The sequence below is a fragment of the Plecotus auritus genome (assembly GCF_963455305.1).
Source record: "Plecotus auritus genome assembly, chromosome: 4".
In the NCBI taxonomy this organism is placed as follows: Eukaryota; Metazoa; Chordata; class Mammalia; order Chiroptera; family Vespertilionidae; genus Plecotus; species Plecotus auritus.
In genome coordinates, this window is record NC_137775.1 from 117,072,217 (window position 1) to 117,099,668 (window position 27,452).

Genomic DNA, 27,452 nt, shown 5'->3' on the forward strand with positions numbered 1-27,452 from the left:
GGGGAAAAGGGAAAAAAAAAAATAAATAAATAAAAGAGGAGGCAGTTTTACTCCCTAAGCAGAGAAGCCAGCAGTCTCAAGGCTTGGCAAGATAAAGTTGCCAGGTGCTTCTCATGAATTCTGGGGAGGCCACAACAAAGTTAAAAGGGACCTTGAGAATAATCTGTACCAAAATAGTCAGCAGAGGAATTTTGAGACCTATAGAGAGGAGGGTATATAACGCCTCAGACCCCCACCCAACTTGCTCCGCAGATTAGTTGAGAGCCCGTCTGTGCTTCATAAGCCAGATGTATAGGTTTGTTTGCTTTGCTTTTTCAATTAAGGTACATGTTTAATTGCTTTAATAAATTGGCTTTTCACAACATAGTCATGGTCTCTTGTATAAATTCATTTATATGAGAAGACAAGGATCAAGGTTGAGGACAGCCCTCTCTCACTAGCTCAGGGGGCTGAACTGTCCGGTAATACCTCTCGGGTGTTGGTGAGAGGTGCCTGTAACACATCCACCTACCAGCCTTAGGTAGTTCTGCAGCATCTGAAGAGGGATCATAGATGTGTACGTCACACTACTGAGGCAGCCTTCCTGAGGACCTGCAAGAAGGAAAAACACAGAGGAACATTGGCTCTGATTGCCAGATTCAATATTTTACTATTTATAAGCAAATGTTAGCAGAGCTTAGTTCCAATCCTCAGAAAGTTCTAGCCTTGCCCGACATTAATGCACAGGTCTGGGGTCTCCCTTTATTTATTTATTTTTAAAATGTATTTTTATTGATTTCAGAGAGTAAGGGAGAGAGAGAGAGAGAGAGAGAGAAACATCAATGATGAGAGAGAATCATTGATTAGCTGCCTCCTGTATGCCCCACACTTGGGATCAAGCCTGCAACTCAGGCATGTGCCCTGACCAGGAATAGAACTGTGACCTCCTGGTTCATAGGTTGATGCTCAATCACTGAGCCACACTGGCCAGGCTGGGGTCTCCCTTTAGGTCTCTTCTCTAACTCCCTCCCTCTGAAGACCCTCCTGTAAGTTCTGCTATTCTCTCAATACATTGCTTGAGCCCAAAGGGATTTTTTAGGAGGGTCTCACACTTTTTTTTTTTTAACTTCAATAAGTATAGTTAAAACAACAAAATCAAACTTTATTACTTAAAATTGTAAAGACTCCATTCCCAAGTCTAGGAAGTACATGATGATATCTATAGCCTTCAATCTCTCTAAGCTTCAATTTCCTTGTATATAAAAATGAGGATAAACAGAAATATGTATCCCCTTGGGTTGTTACAATAATTTAGTGAATTTATACTTTTAATGTGCCATACACAACAGGGCTTAACACATAGTAGATACTCACTAAACACTAACGTGTACCATTATAATGATATTAATCATACACTGTACTTGACAGTAACAAACTTCTTTTAACTTTCTGTCACTCTCCTATCAGCATACCAGTTTGGCCTCTGGTTTATTCCTAATGAGATGCAATCAAAATCATAGGAATCAGCAATCAAAACATCACCACAGGTGTCAACATGGCTTTTGATTTTTCCTCTCCTTGTTCCAACAAACACTGATTAGTTAGCAGTCATATACACATGGCTAGAGAATGCAGGATAAAGACATGCAGGTTTAAGAACTGGTACTTGGAAACAATCATAAAGCAAACGCTCAGTCAACGTTATCTCAATTTAGAATATCTGTACCTGACAAAAGCACAGTGACTTGCTCTGCTTTATTCTTTTTCATAAAGTCCCAAAGGGGCAGGGTGACGCTCTGACCCACTGACCATGGCACATTTCCTAGTTCAAAAAAATGAAAATGTCAGGAGAAGATTAAAAGGAATTTTTCTTATAAGGGTTGATGTATGATCTCCTCTGTGAGAACTCTAAGGAATCCAAAGGCACGTAGAGAATTTGTGAACGGTCATAGGGAGTTAACTTTTGTTGAAGGTCAAGAGGAAGACCCTCAAACTACAGGCTTCTCCAAAGCTGCCCTAAGGAGGGACTTTCGTAGTTCTTCCAGTGCCTGCTTCATAAGGTCAAGCACTCTGAACCAGGTTCCTGCCTCCCTCTCCAGCAAATTTTTAGATTCCAGAAAGAACACACATATAACCTCAGGTGCTCAGGATAAGACAAGCCTTCCCAGAGTCTGGGCCCTCTTGAGAACTTGTTTTCATCTCTTCCCTTCCACAGATCAATTCCTAAATACCCATTCTCAGCATGCCCTAACATACAGGTGCCTACCCCACCTGTAACTTTCTGTTATCTGCTGGCCTGGGTCCTTTTAATCTAGCTTGGGTTATCAACACAGTAAAATCACTTATAGACATGTATTAATGACAATAACAATGTAGTTACCAATTATAAGTGTCTATAGCCAGGTGCTCAATTAAGCCCAGTACCCATAAAAATCAATGGTTTTAGACCTGGAATTCTACTGGAGTACCTCACCCTCAATGACGAGTATGAACAGAAACCATTGCTCAGAGGTAAATCTATCCAATGGTTATGAATACCCATTTGCCTTTGTCAGTTTCCAGATTAACTGGATGAGGGCTGATGTAGAGAGGCCCATTGCCTTCAAAACATGGCTGTGCTGACTTCATTTAGACCCCTAAGGCTGACCTACCCCTTGAATAACACTCCGTTTAATGGGCAAACTGTGATCCAGAGAATCATTTCTGACTTATTTTCTTAATGCAATTATTTAACAATATATGTTTTGTGATAGTTATGGTAATTTTAATGATAATGCTAAAGAGCCATAAAATGAAGTTGTGAATAATTTGCTTTATTTCTTCTTTATATATTTTTATTGACTTCAGAGAGGTTGAAGGAGAGATAGAAACATCAATGATGAGAGAGAATCACTGATTGGCTGTCTCCTGCAAGCCCATACTGGGGATCGAGCTCACAGTCCTGGCATGTGCCCTGACCGGGAATCAAACCGTGACCTCCGGGTTCATAGGTTGACGCTCAACCACTGAGCCATGCTGGCCTGGCCATGAGTAATTTGCTTTAAAATCTAGCAGTAATATATGTTTTGAAAGTGCATTAGCATTTATGAGTGAACAGAATAGGACACTTTTTACTATAAGCAGCCTACACATTAATAGCATGGTGAAAAGGACCCTTCCCTCAAACTGGACCATGCTTTTGCAACACGGTGCTGTTGAAAGTGTACAGGCTTTCCTATCAGATAGACTGGGGTTTGAGTCCTGCCTGCTTTGCTTGTTAGCTGTGCCTTCAGGCAGGTCATCGTGTAACTTGTCTAGCTATCTGTAAAACGAGCCTGTTGTAGGGATCCACTGAGGTGCTGATATAAAGCGCCTAGCACAGTTCTAGCATAGTGGCAGCAGGTTCCTGTAGATGTTCGTTCTCCTGGTTTAAGAGGAAAGAAACTAACCAGGGATAACTAGCTTTTACAGAGCCCTTATTATGCTCAGGAGAAAGCAAATGTTACCTTCAGAAGGTCCTCAGAGGCTGTTTCATGGAGCCTATTGAATGGGAATAACCAGTTATCACCCTGATTCATCCCATGTGGGAGCTTTGAATATATCTTCATTAAAATGCTTTTTCCGATTCTAGACTTCATTAAGACTCCTGTCCTTGGAGGTAAGGTGTTAATGGGTTACAGATATCCTGGAATAGCCCAAGCACAAATTGGGAGCTGTGTTCAGAACCTGTGCATTAGCAAGCAGCTGCAGTGTGGTTAGTTTCGTGCATTTATCTAGAAGAGCAAGTGCAATCACAGAACTGCACCAAGGGCTTTCATGTTCTTTACTCTCTGAGTATCATCTGAGGCATTAAAAGCACTTTTATACTAACGTTATGTAATGGCTGCATTGTGAATACTCAAGTGTCAGCACCAGCAGCTGCCACAAGTGAGTTTTTAATGTGTTTAATCAGTAAACTAAGCCTCAGGTTAAGAAGCCCATAAACATAAATGAACCTGAAAATATAACTTTCCCTTCACTGCAGGATTGTTGATACCTAGCATTATGGATTGCACACTGCTTGCACTGAGGCCGATGCTGGAGTTAGTGGTGTTATTGCACATCACATCTTCCAGACTCCACCATTCATCAGAAGAGATGGCTTTGAAATGATTCGTCAGAGCTTGACTCACGGCTTTTGAAAAATCATCCCAGGATGTCTGTTTGCGGATACTTAGAAAACATACTGTGTTTTCACATTCAAAGTCATCGGAACCATAGTTGCCTGGTTGAATCTCACCCACTGAAATCCTTAAGGGTATTTTAAGAGCATCTGTTAGAAGAATAAGAGAATTAGAAATTTTAAAAATCCTGATAAAAAAAAGCAAAATGATTCTATAAAATAAATATGAACATTTTATAAACAAACAGAAGGGCAGCTTCAATACTTCTTTAAATAACGTTAATTCAATGTTCTTAATACTGGAGTAAACTTTGGTCTTTCATCTATATCTTCACACTTTCTTTGGAACCAGGTTGCTTGAACTGATTATCTTTCCTCGTATCTTTAGCCTTTTCTACTTCATTGACTCTTTCCCTTCAGCAAGATTCTCAAGTTCTTTCAAAAAATCTGAGAAAATTAGGGCCCTCTCTGGACCCTGAATTCTCTGTATTGTCCGTTCTCTTCACCTTCATTGAGGCAGGTTATAGAAACATAAACAAACATGTATATAAAAGAAACTATAGCGTGAGTATACAGGGCATAGCAGGGCTGTTGAGGACAGGACATTGTGGATACCACTCATTCATAGGGTTGCCAGGAGTAGGAGCTGACTCAATGGCATGTAACATACACATAGTTCTATAGGTCAGTGTGCTTAGGATGGTGGCTTTGGTCATACAACCTGGTCTCAGCCTCAAGGTCAGCCTTCTATTAGCTGTGAGAGCTTGCCTTGATCTCTCTATACCCCAATTTCTTCTATAAAGTGGAAGGAATGTACAATCAAGGTGTGTACATTTTAAATGAATTTAACATACAATTACATGTTAAGTACTAGTAAGAATTTGATAAATGGCAGACAGTGCTTCTAAAATGATTTTTCTAATCTATGACACCAACTGATTGAGGTCCCACCTAGGTGGGCAGCACTCCCATGGTGGGAAGCACCCCATGCATTTCCATCCTTACGAATTAAAATTATATGCTTAGTCACATGTGATTATTCCCAAACCCTCTATGTCTGCTTACAAATATGTTTAAGTCCTCAAACACTAGACATCATACGTGAAGCATTAAAGGTGCTGTTCAAACAAGAATAGTATGTGGAACTTCAATAGTAGAAACATACTAAAATGAAGACTTCTACCCCCAAATTAGTGAAATATTACTTTATATGCTTTAAATTAAAATAAAATGTACATTTCCCATGATCCCTTTCTTAAACTGGCTTCTTCCATTAACTGACCAACTAGTGGATAATTTTATTTTCAGGTTGTCAATTTTTAGTCCTCATCTTATTTACGACCAACATCTGACACAATTGATGTCTCTGTGCTCACTGATGTACACTCCTACTGGATGTCCTCATGTCATACCTCACTGGTCACTCTTTAACGTTGTCCCTTTATTGGTCCCTCCACTTTTTCCAGATTTCTTAATGACAGAGTGTTGGAAGGCTCATTTCTCTTATTTTTCTCTATCTGTGTTCACTTCCTTGGTGATCTCATGCAGTCCTCTGACTTGAACTATCTATAGACTGCTGACTCTTAGATTCACATATTGAGCTCATACTCATCTCTGCTGACTTGACATCTCCACCAGACAGCTCAGATTCATACACCCCAACCTGAGCTTCTGGTCTTCACTAGCAAAAGCTGCTTCACCTGCAGCCTTCCCCTGGACAGCTGACAGCAGCTCCATCCTGCCAGTTGGTTGCTCAGGCTGAAAACCTAGAGTTTTCCACAAATCCCTTCTCTCATACTTTAAAAAAATAGTTTTCAATTACAGTTTATGTTCACTATCATTTTATATTAGTTTCACTCCCCTTCAATTTCATACTTCAATTTCAACCCAGCAGAAGGTTCTCTTGGCTCTATCTTCAGCTATATCAGAACCAAGCCACTTCTTGCTAACTCGTCGGCTACAATCCTACATTGAGTCCTCATTATTGTCTCTTACCTAAAATGTCCATCAGTGAACTAAGAAGAACCCTGATTCTACCTGTGACTTCTTACAGTCTATTCTCAACACAGTCAGTGAGACTACTAAAACGTACTTTAGATCCTGTCACTTCTATACTCAAACATTGACATGGCTCCTCCTTAAGTCCCTATGATGCTACATTTTCAACAAGATCAGGATCCTAGCCCCACCACATGCTGGAAATTCTCTGGCCTGCTTTCCTTCTTCTCTCCCCTTGCTCATTCTAACCCAGTCACCCTGGCAGTTCTGCAGACATGCCAGTATGACCCTACCTTAGGGCCTCTGTCCACTGGGATGTTTGGAGATGGAAAGTTTCTCATCTCCTTCAAGTGTTTGCTTAGATATCAGTGAGGCAACCCTGTATATCATTTTAAAAACTGAAACTTCCAAACCCTTTTTAAAAACTCGCATTCCCAACCCTCCCAACCCCCTTAATGTTTCCCATAGTGCACAATACCATCTTAAATACCCTAGAATGAATTATTTATGTCTACTGGATTGGGTGATAATCTCAACATAAGAGGTCATATATACTATTTTGTATGTATGAACCCACAAATGAACCTTTCATAAAATGTGCGGAGAGCACATATTCTTCAAGTTGGAAAGAACCAAAAAGATCACCAGTTATCTTCATAGACAGGTAGGCAAATAGATGTAAAGAGACAACCGACTTGCCTGGGTTCATACAACCAGCTAATGGCAAAGTATCCAGCCATGATTTCTCATACCCTGTTAGACTCATGTCTACAAAGACAACCTAAGTCAGAAGAGTAATACCCTAAGTCAGAAGGATGACTTAGAATGCTTTCCTAGGTAAGTAAAACACAAGGAAAATCTTGCATTATTTGAATAGCAACTCATTCTGTAAAAACCCATTCTACATGGAAAAATAATTACCACATTTGTAATCAATAAAGTATTTTTGTAACAGCTTGGGTTCAAAGAAAGCTAAGCAGAGAATGAGAAACTGATTTGCACTAATATTTTTCCCATGGTCCCAGAGGCCCTGCTTTGTGGATGTGGGATGAACAGTAGGGCTGTGAAGGCACTCACTCAGATTCTCCAGCAGATGCTTGCAGTCATCAGTGGCCACATCATGTGCAGTCTGACTGCACTTATCTCTCCTTTCTGTCTCAAGCCCGCCATGCCTACACAGAATTTCTAGGCAATTCTGGAAAGACAAGAGCTCTATTACCTTCCGTCCAAATTAAGAAACTTGATCTAAAACCCCATGGGAAAAGTCATTTGCCCACAGCAAACAAATCAGGAATTCTCCAGCAACCCAAACTAAACAATGTCCCAAAATGAAAAGCAAAGAATGCTTCATTGAACTGTGAATCACAGGACCAAAACAATGTTCCACAGAACAGCCTCTTAGGTTTCAAGAGAAAAAAATCAGTTTACTAATCACTCAATTTGCAGAGTGAAATTAGGAAAGAAATTGACTTCAGCAGACAGTATCCCTCAATGTTAATTTCACAACATAAGCAAAAGGGCTTTTGCTACAACTGGATGCTGCTTGCTAAATACTGGACTATGAACTGCTTTCCTGATCATGCGAGTCTGGGACTACAATTTTAACAATTATGTCCCAGAGTCCTCATAAGCACTTTTTTATTTGAGATTTTTATTTGTGTCTGTTTTGCTTTTTTATTTTTAAATATATAAAGACCATGTTGGTTGAATTTTGAGAAAAACATTCCCAATAGATATTGAAGTTATGTTCCCTCTCTTTTTCAGCTTTTCTTCTTTTGTGCTGCTTAAGGAAATCTTCACTCAAAAAATATCAGTAACCTACAAACTGACAAGTCTTATTTTCCAAACCAAAGTAGAAATAAATGCAAACATTTTCTAATAAATAACTGCCCGGCAGGATGTTACCTTCGGATATTTACCAAGGAACTCTACTAGCTCAACTTTTACCACGTTATGTTTTGTTTCCTGATTTCCCACAAGAACAAGCACAAAACTGAACAGACCAGAATCTATGGCAAGGAACTAACAACCCAAATAAGCAACATCCTTCTCATCCCTTCCCTAAACACACACACACACACACACACACACACACACACACACACACACACACACACACACACACTTTCTGTTTGGCAAAACACACTTTTTTTCTTTTTATGTGAATATTTTACTGAAGCATATAGTATTCGCATAGAAAGTACACACATATGCAGCTTGAAGAATGATCACAAAGTATAATACTTGTGTAAGGAGCACTTTGTAAGTGTCCATCTCAATATCTAGCTCCCTCCCTTCTCTCCCCATCTCCTCCCCCCGCCCCCCCCCCCCGCCACCCCATCCCCCCTAGGTATCTACTATTCTATTCTGATTTCTAGTATTAGAGATTCGCTAGTCTGTTAATGAACTTTATATAAGTGGAATCATACTGCAGGCACACTTATATATTTGGCTTGTTTCAGTCAACATAATGTCTATACAATTTATCCATGTGTTGGGAGTAGTCATTGTTCATCTTTTTGCTTTGCACTTTATAAAATTACCATGTGGCATTCTCTAATGTCAATATACCACAATTTACTTACCTAATCTCTTACTGATGGACATTTGGGTCCTACTATGAACATTCTAGCACAAGTCTTTTGGTAGATACGTGCCCACATTCCTGTTGAGTATATGAACCAGAGTTGGACTGCTGGGTCACAAGGTATGCATATGTTCTATGTTAGTATATACTGCAAAGCGCTTTCGGAAGTGGCTATAGCAATTTCCACTCCCCAGGAGAACATGTACGTTCCAACTGTGTCATATTGCCCCCAAAACATACTTGAAATGCAACCAGAATTCACAAGGAAGTACAGGAAATCCCTAAGGGCTAGAAAGAAAACCAAGGAGTAAGCTGAAACCACCAATTAAGTGAAATTTGAACAGGAAACCAGTGTTGGTTGAAGAGCTAAGCTGATATAGAGACTGCTTTTGGACTCTGTGGGGATGGGAGACTAGGCCTTGGGACCCACAAAATGGAGAAGCTGAACCAGAGGACCCACAAAATGGAGAAGCTGAACCAGAGGACCCCTTGGTAGAGACAATCACCTGCCTGCAAAGGGAATCAGCCAGGACTCCTAATGCCCACCGTCCCTCCCAGGTGGGAAGGATTTCCTCTATGATCGTAATCAAAGTCTGGGGCTGGGGTTCAGATTTAAGAAGTCACTAAGTCAAGAAATTATGTGAAAACAAAGTCAATATATAAATAACAATTCTAATAAAACTGTTTATTAATTTTCACAAAACCTGTGAATGCATAAGATAGCAAGAAATTCAGAAATGCCGATTTAGAGATTAGCTCTAAAATAAGGATTAAGTAGAATGCAGTCTGAGCACTAAACTTTGTGAATTCCCAGATTATAAAAGAGAAAAACAATACATTTCTTATGCAAGTCAGCACCTGCAGCAAAAGCAGGTAAAAGACAATACAGACTTGGATTATAACCCTGCCAATATAAATTATTTCATCTATGTTTTTGGCAAACCAATTAACATTTTTTTGCTTCAGTTTCCTTATCTATGTTTCAAATATTTATATTTCATAGAGTTGTTATGTGACTTATAGGAAAGATGCATAAAAAGCTCTTATATTCTCAGCACTTACTAAACTCTCGATATTTATTAGCTGCTGTTATTATAAGCAACATAACATTACCAATTAGAAAAGAGCCTGAATATTGATCACATCAACAAATGTCTCTGATCTTAATATAATTATGGGTGATGTTATTTTAAATTACAAACAGAAATGATAAAAGATGTAACCCAAATCTGCAAGATTTTTATTTCTGATCCATAAAGAATGTTATATATAATTTGTATTATGACTCAGTTAAGTCAGCGGGCAATATATACAAGCAGTGACTTTCTCTTTAATGAAGTAAAAAATGTCAGAAAGGTAACAGGATATCACATATCCAAAAACTGCTACAGGTGTGAATTCTATAGCAATCCGCTGGGCTCAGTGGGGAACACAACTGCTGGGTGACAACAACTACAACTACTTTACAAGCACCTAGTGCTCATCAATCCACACAACTTGATGAAGAGGTACTAAGCATGTGCCAGGTGCTATGTTGGAGCCACGGACTGTGGCAATGAATAAGATAACAGTTCTCCTTAGGGAGGAACACAAAATGTAGTGAAGTTAGACATGGGGAAATTGTACACAGGAAAGGGGGCTGTTGCAATGATGGACAAAACTTTACTATGTGGAGGGAAGGTGAAGAAAAGAATCTAACGTCTTTCTTAATAGGTGGCATTGTGTGAAGAGGATCAATGTTGTGATGTCAGTCCCTGCTTCTGGAAATGGATTCCCCAGGGGCCTAAATGGGGCAGGGTGTCCTACAGAAGAGCAAGAGATCTAGATGAGTTCAAGCCAAAGTCCTAGTTACCATACAGATACATCTGCAATAACAGGGGCTTAAAAAAGCAGCAGCATAGGCTTCAGCTTTTAATTCCGCTCACATCCCATTTATCCCGACTTAGGTAGGTGGCTACCATTACCTCAGTGGAGGCTGCAGAAGGTAAGTCTTCATTTCAGGTGGTCAGGGGCCCCTCTGAAAACTGCACGATCCATTATTACAGAGGAAACGTAGAAGAGATGGTGAGGGCCAATGAACCAACTCTACCGTGGTCCTTTAAGGAAAGCTGAGAAATAAGGGTTGGTGCCAAGGGACTAAGTAGAAACCCCTAGTCCAAAGAGCTAGAGATAAAGTCAGAGTCATGGCAGAGAGCTGAGAGTCTGAGATCGGACAGAGGGAGCAAACGTGAAAGCAGTTTGCAGATGTCCAGGAGGTAAGGTCCAGTGCAGGTTCTGGGAACAACCTTGAGTGTGAGTGTACCCAGGTTTGCAGGGCAGGGGAGCTGAAGGCTGCAAAAATGGGAAGTGATGGCATAAGCAAAAAAGTAGATTTTTGGGTGAGTGGTCAGAAATGAAGATGGCTGGAGTCAGCTGTGGAGGACTGAGTGCTGAAGAGTTTGGATGCTTCTCTATAGGCATGAGGATATGCTCAGGTAGCCGGTGCGACGGTCGGCTCAGCTCTGAAAACCAGCTGGTGCATTTGGAAGATATATTGGAAAGGAATAGGGTGACAGGAAGAAGACCTGTTAAAAAGAATTAATTGATTCAACAAACATTTAGTACTTTTTAAAAAAAATGTTTTTTATTGATTTTAGAGATAGAGGAAAGGAAATGGAGAGACAAAACTATCGATTGGCTGCCTCCTGGACACCCACTACTGGGGATCGAGCCCACAACCCAGGCATGTGCCCTGACCACAGCCCGAGAATCGAACCAGCAACCTCTTGGTGCATGGGATGACACTCAGTCCACTGAGCCACACTGGCTGGCAAACAATTGGTACTTTGGGGCCAGAAAGTCTGCTAGGCACAGATATACAAAGACGGAAAAGTGATTTGGGGAAGGAGGCAGAAAGGGAGAGAGGCATGCAAACAATTACAGTGTTAAAGTTCAAGCTCTCTAAGTGAAGTGTCAAGAGGTGCCCTGGGAATATCTCACTCCTGGAAGCCAAGACTTCAGCTGAGATGTTTTCCAGGCAGGGATGGGTCAGGACAGGAGAGGAGGCCACTTGAGGTAATGGGAACAGCAGATGCAAAGGCCAGGAGAGAAGAGAAAGCACAGGATGTCTGCACAGCAGCCAGCGGCGCATGGTTAGATCACAGAATGCATTAGGGAAGGAGACAGGAAGTGTGCTCGAGGAGGCAGATTGAGGCCAGGCCAGGAAGGAACCTATCTGTCACGATAAAGGTCTGACATTTATCCTGGAAGTGACAGAGCCTTGTAAAGACGTTAAGCAGGTAAATGACACGACCATGTTCCCTGTTAGAAAGGCCCCTTGCATGGCAGTGTGAAGAGTGGAAGTGACTGGTTGAAGAGACCCCACTAGGCGCCTGCCCAAGTCCAGACAGCAGATATGAGGGCGCTCCAAGGACAGTGCTCATGGGGCAAGGAGGCGGCAACATATTCAAAATTCATTTATCAAAGAATAAAATCTAGAGTTGTATTGATCAATTGAAATCATTAAATTAGGAAGACAGAAGAAGTAAACATAATGGCAGGCGATGTTTTTAGATTCAGAGGAAGAACAAGAGATGCAGCACACTGGCTAAGGAGCATGAACATGGGGGCCCAAGGATTCACCCACTTGGAGCTGTTTGGTGGAAGCAAAAATGAATTTGGTCATCAACAAGGTTACCATATAATTTTCTAACTGGGACACTTTTAAGAGTAAAAACTTAATAATAACAGTTATTAATAACACTGGGATGACAGGCATAATAAAGGACTGTACTGGCCAGACCAGGAAGTCTGTCCCTCTAGTTATTAAGGAAATGCCCTGCAAATTGGCCATCTTGGATAGAACTTTCCTGGATGGATTCAGGGAACAGTAAGTTGGGCCAGAGGTACGATTTTGGAATTTCTAATAGATTGTATCTTGGGGATCAATAAGATCATTCAAGGGAGAAAGTACAGAGTGAGGAGAACAGGGTCAAATTCCAGGTCAATGGAAGGCATGAGGGGAAACACTGGAAAGTCCACGTCCTGGGTGAAGGGTAGAGTATGTTAGAAGTTTATGTTAGAATAAATTAGTTGACTAAGTTTATGTTAGAATCCGTTAGGGGTCTGTCAGTTAACCACTGTTGCTCAAATTAAGCAAGAATACCATTCTCTGCTCTGAACATTGTGGAATGTGTGTTAAAAAAAATAGCCTTCCCTTTGCTTACACAGAGCTAAGTGAGTCTGGTCTTTCAAAAATAATTTTATAAAAATTAAGGAAATAATCATGGAGAATCAAAATCACAAAAAAACAGATTCAAAAGAAGAGATTCTATTTATCATGATTTATCATGGTTCAACTTCATAGGTATCCTGTCTTTCTCCTCTCAGCCAGTTACCCAACTCTATGTGACAAGGAAGAGATTTAGTGACTCATAATCATCATTTTCTCTGTTCAGCCATTTCCTATGAAGAGGGAACAGAAATCTTGGGGCCGCATGTTGGCCTGTGCACTTGAGACACACACTTCTTCCAGACCACCCAGCTGGGTGGATGCCACAGCGTGATAGGAAATGACTGACACTCACCTGATTACAAGAAATAATGCATCAGGCAGACCACCATCCTAACACAATACAAGAATGGCCCGGAGAGGGCAAGAAGAGGGCCACCACCTGACTAGAGGACACTGGCCTGCCCAGAGATGACTTCTAGGATGCTGGAAATAAATGTCCACAAGACAATTAAAAAGCCAGGTGTGGAGATCTGTGTTTGGGACTAGTTATAGCAGAAGCCCAGTTAAAGCTGAAAGACTGGGTGAGTTCTTAAAAAGCAAAACTAGCCAGCTGTGAATGCAGCTTGGAAGCTGCTTATAGTGAAACAAAAGAGAAAAAATCTGGAAAAACAAAGAAAAAGCCTTGTTATCAAAGTCAGAGTGGAAACAAAGAATGGAAGAGTTTTGGGGGAGGAGTTGGCATTATACAGTTAACCCAGAGAGAACACATAAGAGGATGAGTGGTAAGAAGCCACTGCTTTGGCAATACATAAACTATACAATCTACTCCTGCAGTAAAAAAGACACACAGTCCCCCAAATAAAGAATTGCCTGGCTGGTGTGGCTCAGTAGTTGAGCATGAACCTATGAACCAGGAGGTCATTGTTCAATTCCTGGTCAGGACACATGCCCAGTTTTGCAGGCTTGATCCCCATGGGGGGTGTGCAGGAGGCAGCTGATCAATGATTCTCTCTCATCATTGATGTTTCTATCTTTCCCTCTCCCTTACTCTCTGAAATCAATATATATATATATATATATATGTATATATATATATATATATATATGTATGTATATATATATATATTTTTTTTTTTGAAGACTCTCTTTATATGAGAGCTTCAACAGCAAAGATGCACACAATCTCCCTAATATGTTTCTCTGCAGGACCTTGACATGTCAAAGTTCTCATGACAGAACAGTTTTGCTAAGAAACTTTTCTGCCTGCTCACACTAAGTGATGAAAACAAAGGTTCAACCTCAGTGATTCGTTCAGCTCTGGAGTCGTCATCAGCCAGCTTTAGTGTGATGAACTCCTATTACCAAACACTAAATCGTGATCTGCATAAATTGCTTAACCTTTGGGAAAAGGACCAAGGACAAAAATGGAAAAAGTATTGATTTGGGAATCTGATCTTCTATGAATTGACCTTGGAGAATGAGTTATGCTATTTTCCAAGACTTAATTTTTTCATCTGTAAGACGAGGTGATTAGACTGGATGAGCTATGTATCTTTGAACTCTGAAATCCCACGATGCTTTATTGAAAAACAGTGGAAACTGAGGTCATCTTCTTGGGTGATATGTAGTCTGGACACATATACACTACCATAGAGAGGAAAAATATTTGCTTTCTTGAGCCTCAGCTAGTGGTCAGTGCAGAACATTTTTACTCACATGATTACTTCAGACTTTTTTTTCCCCCCCACAGAAAACTGGTCTTTATAACTTAGTTGCAAATGGATTACCTCTATGGAGAGCTACCTCAGTCAGAACATAAACTTTGTATTAGGCAAATGATTCAAGAATATTTTCCAATGCCTTTCACTAGGAAGGAAGGCAGCATGGTAGTGTGAAGAGTAATTAAATTAGGCAATCTGGGCTTCCTTCCCAACTTCTATCTATTAATCTCTCCAGAGTTTAAATGTACATACTTATCATCATAAAATTCATAAAATGAAGTTAGACTGGAAGAGTATGTATCTACTCCAGGGCTAAAATAAATCTATTATTGTAATCTATTATTTTACTTAGAGGTGTGTGAATATTGTCAGTCAATCTCCTTAAAAATCTTTCTTTTCTTATTCAAAATTCATCTTATACTTCTTAAAGTAAGAGAATACAGGGTGAGACATCTTCTAAGTGAGAGGTTACAGTTCCCTTATTCAACAATGACAGAGCACCCACACTTGCCAGGGCCTGGGTAGCTATATGCCATCCTTGATTATCAAAAGCACCAGGCCTAACAAGGAGTCCTAATTAAGGAGCTGAGCTGCAACACTGCGCCCTACACTGCAGGGTGATGCAAGTCGGGGAGCAGGTTCCTCTCTCTGCCTACCACGAGGCTCGTTAGCTGAATATTCTAGATCAGTCATGCTCAGGTTCTGCTTCACTCTTTTGTGTTTGCTTTTTGCCTTTAGGTTGAGCACACGTACACCCCCTCTTATCAGTAACATATTGTTTTATACTCAAAGATTTTCTTTAAGGGGTGAAGACAGGTTGCAAACTATTCCTTTCATGCTCCTTTCTGGCATCCAATGCAATTCACAATAACAGAAGTTATCCAACAAGGAGCTCCAAGTACATATTTTTAGCTATTCTTGATGTCTCCATCTGGATGGACATAACACAGCACTTAAATTCAGCATGTCTAAACTCATTCTATCTTCTTGATCACAATGACGCCTCTTTTCTCTTTCGGGGAACATCACTGTTATCCTTCTATTCAGCACCCTCATTTCCCATATCTAATCTGTCTTCAATCCTTAGGGTATTTCTAGCCTGTAATATCTCTTATTATTTCTACCATTCTCATCATCTTTAACCTAGTTAATTATTTTGCTCCTTTCAATGGCTTTATTCTGACTAGGAGATAAAGCCCAAACTTCTTAATATGTCATTGAAGGTCCATGACATCATATAATATTCCCAGTCCAGTCATTTCTTCTCATTACTCTTCATTAGCTCAATTGGAGCTGTTACCCACGTGCCCTTCCCACTCTCTGTTGCTATTGCTCCCTCCATCTGAACTACTCTTTTCCCCAGTGATTTTGGCAAATCTAACTCACTCTGCAAAGCTCCAAATGATTTCCATCTCCTCTAGAATGAGTCATTTATGAACCCAACATGCCTGCAACTCTGCTCTCTGAAATATATGCATTCTCTCCCTTTTTTCCAAAAAAATAAAAATGTCCATTATTATACTCTTCTAATCACACTTATCCTACTTTTTAAGAAAATTTATTTTCAATTATAGTTGACATTGTATTACCTTGGTTTAATTTTTTGTACTTCTCTTATCCTACAGTTTTCTTGTACCCCACACCCTTATCACTGGTCTAAGCATTACCTAATGGCATAAATGATCCCTATAAATGATAGTACACACAGTGCCCTACACTCAGAAGTTTTCTAATAACTTATTATTGCTAGAGCATATTCTTTCCAAAGTGGCTTAACTAGAAAAAAAAAGCATAAATAGATGGCTCACCATATTATGTTATTTCCTTAATAATCAGAATCCAGAGCTCTCTCTATGAGTAGGCCAGCACATACAGGGTGTAATGAGGCTGTTCTTGTTAGAGGGCATGTATTTGAGACGTAGCCTTCCCTCTAACTAGTATCATGGCCTTGGTACTGAATCAAACAACCCAGCAGACTAAATCAATACCAACCATTTTCCCCCTAATTTTAGATGAGATAAAATATCTAAAATTACTCCCACATTTCTTGTTAACAAACTCCAAACATATTTTTTACAAAAAGTCTCATATACTCTTGACCGTATCTGCTGGACAGAAAAAAGTCAGTTCATGTAGGTAGCTAATCATCTCCTGCAATGGTGCCACTTAGTCTTCTATTATCCACTGACATACACACAAGTCAACAGCAGACAACTTTGCCACTCATCAAATTACAGTTGTGTGATGAGGTCAGCTGCTATCTGACACACCTTAAAACCCTCTGAAGCAGCAATATGGGCAGCAGTCCCGCCTTCTGTGCCGGCATGGTTAATGAGGTCTGCAGAAACAACAGGTTTGGCTGTGCCTCAGGACTCTCTTCTTCTCCATCCAAGTCCAAGACATCTGACTTGGTCTCCTCCTCATGCGAGGATTTTCCACAAGCTGGTGCTCTATGGTACATAAGAAGCTTGAGGCTGTCCACATGACAGTGTCCACAGCTGCGTGAACTGGTGTCCAGCCATCCTGAAAATAAAGTGACCAAGGGAAATAGTTAAATTACAACACTAATATTGAGAACAGCATTACTTGAAGTTCACCTCTAAATGTTTCTGGGCTTGGACCTCTGAGCTGGAAAAGCAGGCGTTTCAATCCTGAATATCACTGATGAGTTGAGTCAAGTTCTCTGACCTGTCAGTTAGTGTATTTCTCATTGCTATGACGCATGTTTGCTATTTTGTAAGAATTTCCACTTAATATTAACCACTTGAAGTGAGTAGATACTACCCAAGCCAGTAATGAAGTATTATGTATGGAAAACCCAAATCTCAATTTAATACTACAAAACAGAAAGAACTTCAGTATAAAACAATTTTTTGAAATGTATATCTAATTACAATGTTGTTAGCAATGTACTAAATGAATTATAAGCCAGAATCCTAATTCTAGAGATCTTAACATTTTATGTCAATGATTCCAGAAGATTCTCAATAATAGGGAAAAGCTAGACATACAGGAAAACAAAGCCAAAGTACTTCCTAGGGTGCCCATAGGCCTCTATCGCAGTGGGTCATCGATACATGCAAACTTACAACATTTCCAACTAAAATGACTGGGCCTATTCTCTAAATGTTACCTGGGAGCCTCAATCATTCACCTAGCTGGCTGCTGGAGTAGACTCAAGTCTTTTCTAGGGCAATGGTTCTCAGTTGTGGTCCCCAAACCAGCAGCATCAGCATCACCCAGAAACTTGTTAGAAATGCAAAATCTTGAGCATCACTCAAAACCTACAGAATCAGAAACTCTTTGCGGGAGGGGGGGGGGGGGAGGGCGGGCAGCAATCTGCGGTTTAACAAGCCCTCCAGGTGATCCTGATGCACTAGAGTGTGACAAGCACTAGTCTAGGGAAAATATGGTCCCCTGTAGAGCAAAACATTTTTTATATAGAGATGGGTCTCCCTTCTACTCATGTACCTATCTTCATTAAAATTTTAAGACTTTCATTACAAAAAATAATACTGAGGTTTATTGTGGTGATCTGTGTTTTAGCTTTATTTTCCTATCTTTATTTTCCCTTGGGCAAGTTTTTTTATATATAGCATTTCATATTGCTAAATATCTCTCAGTGAATTTCAGCACTTAAAAAAAAATAGGATACAAGATAGGGAGAAGAGGAAGAAAAAATGGCAGCCAAATAGGCAGACGTGTAGTGCACCTGTCTCAGGGCCAGACTGGAAATACAACTAAATCAGAGAACATCCACCCGGAAGTAACAAATTAGGCCCAGTTCAGGAGGCAATTTTAAGGTAGGACAGAAAACGCCTGGAGACTGGTAGGAAGCGTGGCGAGGGCTTGAGAGGGGTGGCGGAGAGGCGGGCACAGACTTGAGGTTCCTGAGGAGGGAAGCAGGGCTGGGAGATGTGGCCAGGAGGATGTTCTTAGGTTTCCAAACCTAAATGGCCATTTCTCTCCAAAGGAGGTAGCTGCTCTCAGTAGCCTAAGGGCAGGAGATACAGCCTGCCACACCCTGCAATTTGAACTTTATAGAGGAAACAAAGGCAGAGACCAAGCTGAGGGGTTTGAAGAACCAGACTGATAAAAACTCCAGGTTGCCAGCCAACCGCATTGATTGCCATACAAGGATGGCTGTCCAAACAAGGACAGAGTAATATTTTGGGCCACTTGCGGAGGAGTAGCTCTGGGACAGGAAAAAACATCCATCATATTCCCTAAAAGTGAAACAGCACCAACCCAACCTAAAGCCCTGTCAGAAACAGACAAACAGGGCATATTGGTCCCGCCTACTTGCAGCCTAGGCCTGTGGAGACAGACACAAGCAGAGGACGGTGGATCACCTGGAGCTTCAGACAGGGAGCTAAAAGCCAAAGACAGGACCTGACAGTAGTTGGCACCTAAGTACCTAACAGGAAGCCCAGAACTGGCAGACAGAACAGAAGAGTGGGGACCTAAACCAGCTCCCATGAGGCATTAAAACTCGGTTGAAGCGAAGGCCCCTTCACTTCACTTTTTTATTTTCATTAAAAAAAAAAAATTATTTTTTATTTTTTGCACCTTTTTCCTTCTTCTCTTCACTCCCCCTCCCCCCTCACATTTTCCTTCTTCCTCTGTTTTAGGATTTCTCTTTCCTTCCCCTCCTTTTAAAAATTTATCTTCTTTATCTGCTTTATTGACCTGTTATTATGCTACTCTCTGTTGGTTTATTCATATATAATTTTCTCCTCCCTGCTCCTACTCTGTTTCCCCTTCTCTTTTCTTTTTCTTCACTAGTCAATTTTTTTCTCTCTTCTCTTGCTCTTCTCCTAATTTTTAAACTTGTTTCACTTCCTAAATTCAGGTGTATATGCTCTCTCCTCTATTTCTTTTAAAAAACATACTAATTTTCTTTTTATCTTCTCATTTCTTTTCTCCCTCCTTTACTCTAAACTGTGGTCCTTTCCCTATCCCTCCAATTCCTTAACCTTCTTTTTTTTCCTTCCCCAAATTGGAGATACCATTTTTTTTAACTTTAATTAAATTATTTCAAATCACAAATTCAGAGACTTATAAACATGCAGTTCAATCCCACCCCCAGGCAGGGGGAAAGGGAGGAAAGAGGATTCATTCTGATATTTACGGCTCCAAACACACAGAACAAAGCTATTAACTTCTTGCTACTATAACAAATACTAACAGTTCAGTCCAGGTTACTGTGACCTCTGACAGATCAAGGAAACAAGTTATTTTCTCCTCCTGTGATTATAGCACACTGCCAGATATATTTGCCTTACTATTAAATGTCCTGGAATTCAAGTCATGTAATTTCAACAGTTTGTCAAAAAAGAGCCAATGAACAAATAATGAATTACATTTTGTTGGGTCTTTCAAACCCTCAAGCTTCAGACTATAAAAAGATCTATGTGTCTCCCACCCTGACCACCTGACTACTTTTCCAGATAGCACTGACCACCCACAGATACAAAGCCAAGGGTGAAGCTGACATGGTCTATTGGAGCCAGTAGACAGGAGGGCGATGAGAACTGATGAAGCACTATGGACAGACTATAGTTCACTGTGGGGTTGAAATTCTTCAACATAAAGAAGGATGCAACAATGACCAAGACCAGGAATAGGGTGTTGTTATAAAAGATGGAAAATGTAGCTTCATATTCAGCAATTTCATTCTTCTCCAACAAGAATCTTTCATCTTTTTACTTCGAAGACATCTTTGCATTATCAGCTTCAGAAAGTTTTCAAGTCACTTCTTTGGAAACAGCATCTTCCCTCTTATGTGCTATTTTGTGGTAGAGTACAAATTTCAAATTTTTGTAGGCAAAGGCTACCAAATAAGTGCTTACTAAGGTCATCATGCTATACAGAACAGCAGACTAAATAAGATCCATATGCCATATTTGCCAGTATAACCAGATGGGGATGGTGGATACGATGAAGGCATTCCCAAAGAAGAGTGCAGAGGACTTGGCTAAGAGGATGCAATTGAAATCCTGAAGGAGCAGGTCCTCCTGAGACTGCTGCTTGGAGCTGCCTTTGAGAGCAATGGTGGAGCAGGAGCTGGGCCTTATTTTCTTCATTTAAGCTCTGCATCTATACAGATTCTGCACTCCTCCCCCCTCCGTTTTCCCCCCTCCCCCCCTCATCTTCTGGGTGTTCTCATTTATGCTTTTTGGTTTATTTGTTTTTGGTTTATTTTGTTGTTTTATTCCCATTTTCTCTCTCTCTCTCTCTCTTCTCTCTATCATTCTTGCTCTCTTTTATCTTTTCTAATTCTCTTTTCTCTGGTGGTCACTTTTGTTGGGGTTACAAGTGTCTTGTGTATATTCGTGCACGGTTCCTTCTGTGTCATGTCTTTTCGTGTTACATTTTGTGCTGTTCAGTCAGCACCTCCACAACGGCTAGCACAATGTGGTAGGGAGTGAGCCACATAAACAGACACCCTGAGAGGAGACTCTATCCATGAAAGGGATAATAACATTCAAGACCCAACTACATCAGGAGAACCCAAATATCTCATGTAGGAGGCCTCCCTAGAACACCCAGCACAGGGTGACCTGAGAGACTGCACCACTGGGTCCCACAAAACATCTACTACATAATACCAATCCAAAAAACTCTGAGTGGCCTATCAGTTTGATATAATACATAGAAACAATTACAAAGGAGCAGCAAAAATGGGGAGACAAAGAAACAACCCCCAAATGAAAGAAGGAATCACCAGAAAAGGAACTAAATAAAATGGAGGCAAGCAATTTGTCAGAGAAAGAATTCAAAGTAATGGTTATAAGGATGCTCAAACAACCGGATGAGAAATTCACCATGTGTAAGAATAAAGAGGAAATGAAGAATGACATAGCTACAATAAAGGACACAATGGAATGTTTCAACAGTAGACTAGAAACAGCTGAGGACGGAATCAGTGAGTTAGAAGACAAGGTAGAAAAATTCACCCAAGCAGAGCAGCAACTGGAAAAAAAAAATTAAAAGCAGGAGGAGAGTCTAAGGGAGCTTTGGGACAACATGGAATGAAACAACTTTTACATAATAGGTGTACTAGAAGAAGAGGAAGGTGAGCAAGGAATAGAAAACCTGTTTTAAAAAATAACGACAGAAAACTTCTCTGACTTTGGGAAGAAAAAGGTCACACAATCCAAGAAGCACTGAGAGTCCCAAACAAAATGAACCCAGAAAGACTGACACCAAGACACATAATTAAATTAGCAAAATTAAAAGTCAAAGAAAGAATCTTAAAGGCTGCCAGAGAGAGACAGAAAGTTATCTACAAGGGATCTTCCATTAGACTATCAACGGATTTCTCAACAGAAACACATCAGGCCAGAAGGGAATGAAATTAAGTATACAAAGTGATGAAAAGCAAGTAACTGAATCCAAGAATATTCTATTCATCAAAGCTAGCATTCAAAATTGAAGGTGAAATAAAGAGCTTCACAGACAAAGATAGACTAAGGAAGTTTATTACCACCAAACCAGCAATGCAAGAAATACTAATGGGACTGTTGTAAAAAGAAGGAATAGAAAGACAAGAAGAAATATAGGCATAAAGAATAAAAATGGCAACAAACAAGTACCTATCAATAATAACCTTAAATGTAAATGGATTAAATGCTCCAATCAATAGACATAGGTAGCTGAATGTATAAGGAACATGACGCATATATATATGCTGCCTACAAGAGACCCACCTTAAAGTAAAGTACTCACACAGACTAAAAGTGAAAGGATGGAAAAACATTTTTTAGGCAAATGGAAATGAAAAAAAAGCTGGGGTAGCAATACTTATATCTGACAAAATAGACCTCAAAGTGAGGGCATAACAAGAGAAAAGAAAGCCACTTTATAATACTAAAGGGATAGGTTCAACAAGAGGCTATAACTCTAGTAAACATATATGGACCCAATACAGGGGCATCTAAATATATAAAATAATTTCTGGAGTATATCAAGGGAGAAATCGACAGCAATACAATAATAGTAGGAGACTTTAATACTCCACTGACATCACTGGATAAATCTTCTAGACAAAAAATCAACAAGGAAACAGCAATCCTAAATGATACTCTAGAAAACAGAACTAATTTATATCATCAGAACTTTCCATCACAAAGCTACAGAATATACATTCTTCTCAAGTGCACATGTGACATTTTCAAAAATAGACCACAATGTAGGACACAAGCTAAGTCGCTACAATTTCAAGAAGACTGAAATCATGTCAAGCATCTTCTCAGACCACAATGGCATGAAATTAGATATCAACTACAATAAAAACACTCAAAAACAATCAAATACATGGAGGCTAAATAGCATGCTATTAAACAATGAATGGGTTACCAAAGAGATCAAAGAAGAAATAAAACACATCCTGGAAACAAATGAAAATGAACACAAAACAATGCAACATTTATGGGACACTACAGAGCTACCTAACAAAAAAACAAGGAAAACTGGTAATAAGTTATCTAACACTACAACTTAAAGAATTAGAAAGAGAACAACAAGAAAAGCCCAGAACAAGCAGAAGGAAGGAAATAATAAAGATATGAGTGGAAATAAATGACATAGAGACCAAAAAAAAAAAAAAAAAAAAAACAATACGAAAGATCAATAAAACCAAGAGCTGGTTCTTCAAAAGGATAAACAATATAGATGAACCTCTTGCCAGACTCACAGGCAAACAAATAGAGAGGACCTAAATAAACAAAATCAGAAATGAAAGAGGTGAAGTAACAACTAACCCCATAGAAATACAAAGGATTGTAAAAAAACAAAACAAAAAATACTACGAACGACTTTATTCCAACAAATGGGACAACCTGGACAAAATGGACATATTCCTAGAAAAATACAACCTTCCAAAACTCAATTAGGAAGAATAAGAAAACCTGGTTAAACTGATAACTATTGATGAAATTGAAGCAACAATAAAAAAACTTCCAGCAAATTAAAGCCTTGTCCCAGACAGATTCACAGGGGAGTTTTACCAAATATTCAAAAAAGAACTAACACATCTACTCCTCAAACTATTCAAAAAAATTCAAGAGGAAGTAACACTTCCAAACTCTTTCTATGAGGCCAGCATTACTGTAGTTCCAAAATCAAATAAAGACACAACAAAGTAGAGAACTACAGGACAATATCCCTGATGAATATAGACGCTAAAATCCTCAACAAAATTTTAGCAAATAGGATCCAGCAATACATTAAAAAGATCATACCTCACGACCAAGTGAGATTTATTCCAGGTATGCAAGGTTGGTACAATATTTTCAAATCAATAAAATGGGATACAGCACATAAACAAAACAAGCAAGACAAAATTCACATGATCATATCACTTGATGCAGAAAGAGCATTTGACAAAATCCAACACCCTTTTTTGATAAAAACTCTCAGCAAACTGGGAATAGGGAACATACCTCAACATAATAAAGGCCTTATATGACAAACCTACAGTCAACATCCTACTCAATGGGCAAAAATTAAAACCATTTCCCCTAAGAACAGGAACAAGACAGGAATGACCTCTCTCACCACTCTTGTTCAACGCAGTACTGGAAATCCTGGCCATAGTGATCAGACAAGAAGAAATAAAATGCATCCAAATTGGAAAGGAGTAATTTAAACTCTCATTAATCGCAGATAACATGATACTGTACATGGAAAACCCTAAAGACTCCATCAAAAAACTACTAGGTTTAATAAATGAATTCATAAACAGCAGGATACAAAATTAATATCCAAAAATCCATAGCATTTTTATACACCAATAGTGAATTCTTAGAAAGAGAAACTAAAAAAATCCCATTTACCATTGCAACAAAAATAATCAGATACTTAGGAATAGACATAACTAGGTAGGTAAAAGACCTGTACTCTAAAACTACAGGACTTTGAAAAAAGAGATAGAGGAAGATATAAAAAGTGGAAGAATACAACGTGTCCATGGATTGGTGGAATCAACATCATTTAAATGTCAATATTACCCAAAGCAATCTATAGATTCAATGCAATCCCTATTAAAATACTAATGACATATTTAACAGACCTAGAAGAAACACTCCAAATATGTATATGGAACCAAAAAAGGCTCCGAATAGCTGCAGCAATTTTGAGAAAGAAAACTTTGCAGAATCACAATACCAGATATCAAGTTATACTACAAAGCCACTGTACTCAAAACAAGTTGGAAGGATCACAATACCACATATCAAGTTATACTACAAAGACACTGTAATCAAAACAGCCTGGTACTGGCATATGAACAGGCATATAGATCAATGGAACAGAACAGAGAATCCAGAAATCGACCAAAGCCACTACGCTCAATTAATCATCCGAGAGATGCAAATCAAAACAATGACATACCACCTCACACCTGTCAGAATGACTATCATCAACAAATCAATAAGTGACAAATGTTGATGAGGTTGTGGAGAAAAGGGAACCATAGTACACTGCTGGTGAAATGCAGATTGGTGTAGCCACTGTGGAAAACAGTATGGAGTTTCCTCAAAAAATTAAAAAAGGAACTCCCATTTGACCCAGTCATCCCACTTCTAGGAATATATCCTAAGAAACCCGAAACACTCATCAGAAAGAATATATGCACCCCTATGTTCAAAGTAGTGCAATTTACAATAGCTAACACTTGGAAACAGCTTAAGTGCCCATCAGCAGATGAGTGGATAAAAAAAGTATGGTACATTTACACAATGGAATACTATGTGGGAATAAAAAAGAAAGAACTCTAACCATCTGCAACAGTATGGATGGATCTGGTGAGTATTATGCTGAAAGAAATAAGCCAGTCAGAGAAAGATAAGTATCACATGATTTCACTCATATGTGGAATCTAATGAACCAAATAAAGTGATGATAAAAAATAGACCCAGTCATAGAAGCATGAACAGACTGTTGAACCTCAGAGGGAAGGCAGGGGAGGGTGGGTGGGAAGAGATCAACCAATGAACTTGTATGCATATATGCATAACCCGTGGACACAAACAATGGGGTGATAAGGGCCCCCGGGGAGGGGAAGGGAGTGGGCTGGAAAAGGTTAATGGCGAGTAGAAGGAGGACCAATGTAATACTTTCAACAATAAAATTTTTAAAAAAGAAAAAAAACAAAACTCATATAATTTGTTCTGTCATAAAAAATAAAAATAAAAAAAGACAGGGAGAAAACTAGACCATAAATGGTAACAATCAGATCATTTGTTAATGCTGTCCTTTGATAATGTGGCTTTTTGTCTGGTTCTGCACCACATACCAATGAAGTCAATTTGGCTGAAACAAGACCACGGCTGGGAGGCAACTGAAATAGCATGTAGTCGTCCTATGGTAGGTAGTTAGAGCAAAGACGATGGGCCAGTTATAGACGGTCACCAGGGCAGAACGTCCTGGATAGCTAACAATGGGAGAAATTCGTACAGCAAGTATTGGAGATAAATATTGTTAATGGGGACCTCAACCCTAAGGCATCCTTCTCATCCTCTAGAACAGTGGTTCTCAACCTTCCTAATGCCGCGACCCTTTAATACAGTTCCTCACGTTGTGGTGACCCCCAACCATAAAATTATTTTCGATGCTACTTCATAACTGTAATTTTGCTACTGTTAATGAATCGTAATGTAAATATCTGTGTTTTCCAATGGTCTTAAGCTCTACAGCAGCGGTTCTCAACCGCTAGCAGGGTCGCCTAAGACCACCGGAAAACACAGATACTTACATTACGATTCATAACAGAAGCAAAATTACAGTTATGAAGTAGCAACAAAAATAATTTTATGGTTGGGGGTCACCACAACGTGAGGAACTGTATTAAAGGGTCGCGGCATTAGGAAGGTTGAGAACCACTGCTCTAGAATGTCTCCAGGCATGCAGGTGAGATTGTCCCCCTGGCATATGGCTAAGTCGTGTGGTAGACCTCCACCTTTAGCGGAGAACAAGGGGGCTGAAGGAAAGCCCCATCCAACTTTCATACCAGGACAGCAGATGACCCGACAGGCCGTGATAGGTCAGCTTTAAAAAGAAAGCATTAACCACGCTCCCCTTATGCCCCCAGTTGCCCAGGGGTTAAAAGGAACCCTAGCCCACACCCTAGAGCAGCTCTTTGAGATGCCCACTCAAAATTTCTTTGTGAGTGTACCTTTTCTTTGCTTGTTTAAGAAATTTTCATTCTCAAAAAAAAAAAAAAAGAAAAGAAATTTTCACTCTCGAGTTTGGGTCCTGTCTCTGAATTCTTTTCCTAGCCAGAACTCAAGTACCAAGGCCTACTTTCTCCGTGGCCCTGGAGGGCTCCTGCGAGATAAAGCATTGTAAGGCTTGGCTTGCTCTGTGCTGGGCTGAGGACACCTTTACTTGGGTACCAGCCTCATGCAGGCACCAGAGTGTAAGTGCTCTTACCCATCCCTAATTTACATTACAAAGGTCACACAGCTGTTCCTGAAAACTTTCCATCTTCCATTCTCCTTTGATTTCTTATTAAAAGTCACAAGAAATATTGCCTTAAAATACTCTATCAATTATACTGTTTACCTCTATACTTTCAACAATTTTGTTCAAAAACTTGCTTGAGAGCATGTAGTTCTGGATTCTCCAACTTACAGGATGTGATAAATTTTTATGTGGCACTACTTATTTTTCATTCAGCTTTGTGTTGTAAAATTTATTTTCCACATGTAAGGCAGAATTTCATCACTTCTTAATGAAATCCATGTGTGTAACACCACAGATTTCTTAGATAAAATATATTTCTTAGATAAAATATATAAAATAACATGA

At 39.6% G+C, this 27,452-nt stretch overlaps 1 protein-coding gene and 1 pseudogene across 2 annotated transcripts in view; both read right to left on the bottom strand.

The window, feature by feature from the left end:
* Positions 1 to 27,452, bottom strand: part of CTTNBP2 (cortactin binding protein 2) — a 194,806-nt gene that overhangs the window by 65,006 nt on the left and 102,348 nt on the right. Inside the window, 7 exon segments of the mRNA XM_080666006.1 lie at positions 512 to 591; positions 1,706 to 1,801; positions 3,995 to 4,270; positions 7,196 to 7,313; positions 16,910 to 17,007; positions 17,010 to 17,126; positions 17,129 to 17,162. Of these exon segments, the coding sequence (XP_080522132.1) occupies positions 512 to 591; positions 1,706 to 1,801; positions 3,995 to 4,270; positions 7,196 to 7,313; positions 16,910 to 17,007; positions 17,010 to 17,126; positions 17,129 to 17,162 (819 nt within the window).
* Positions 18,938 to 20,725, bottom strand: LOC308245950 (translocon-associated protein subunit gamma-like; annotated as a pseudogene). The gene is made up of 2 exons: positions 20,135 to 20,725; positions 18,938 to 18,954 (listed from the first exon to the last, which is right to left on the bottom strand). The product of its transcript is annotated as a translocon-associated protein subunit gamma-like (transcript).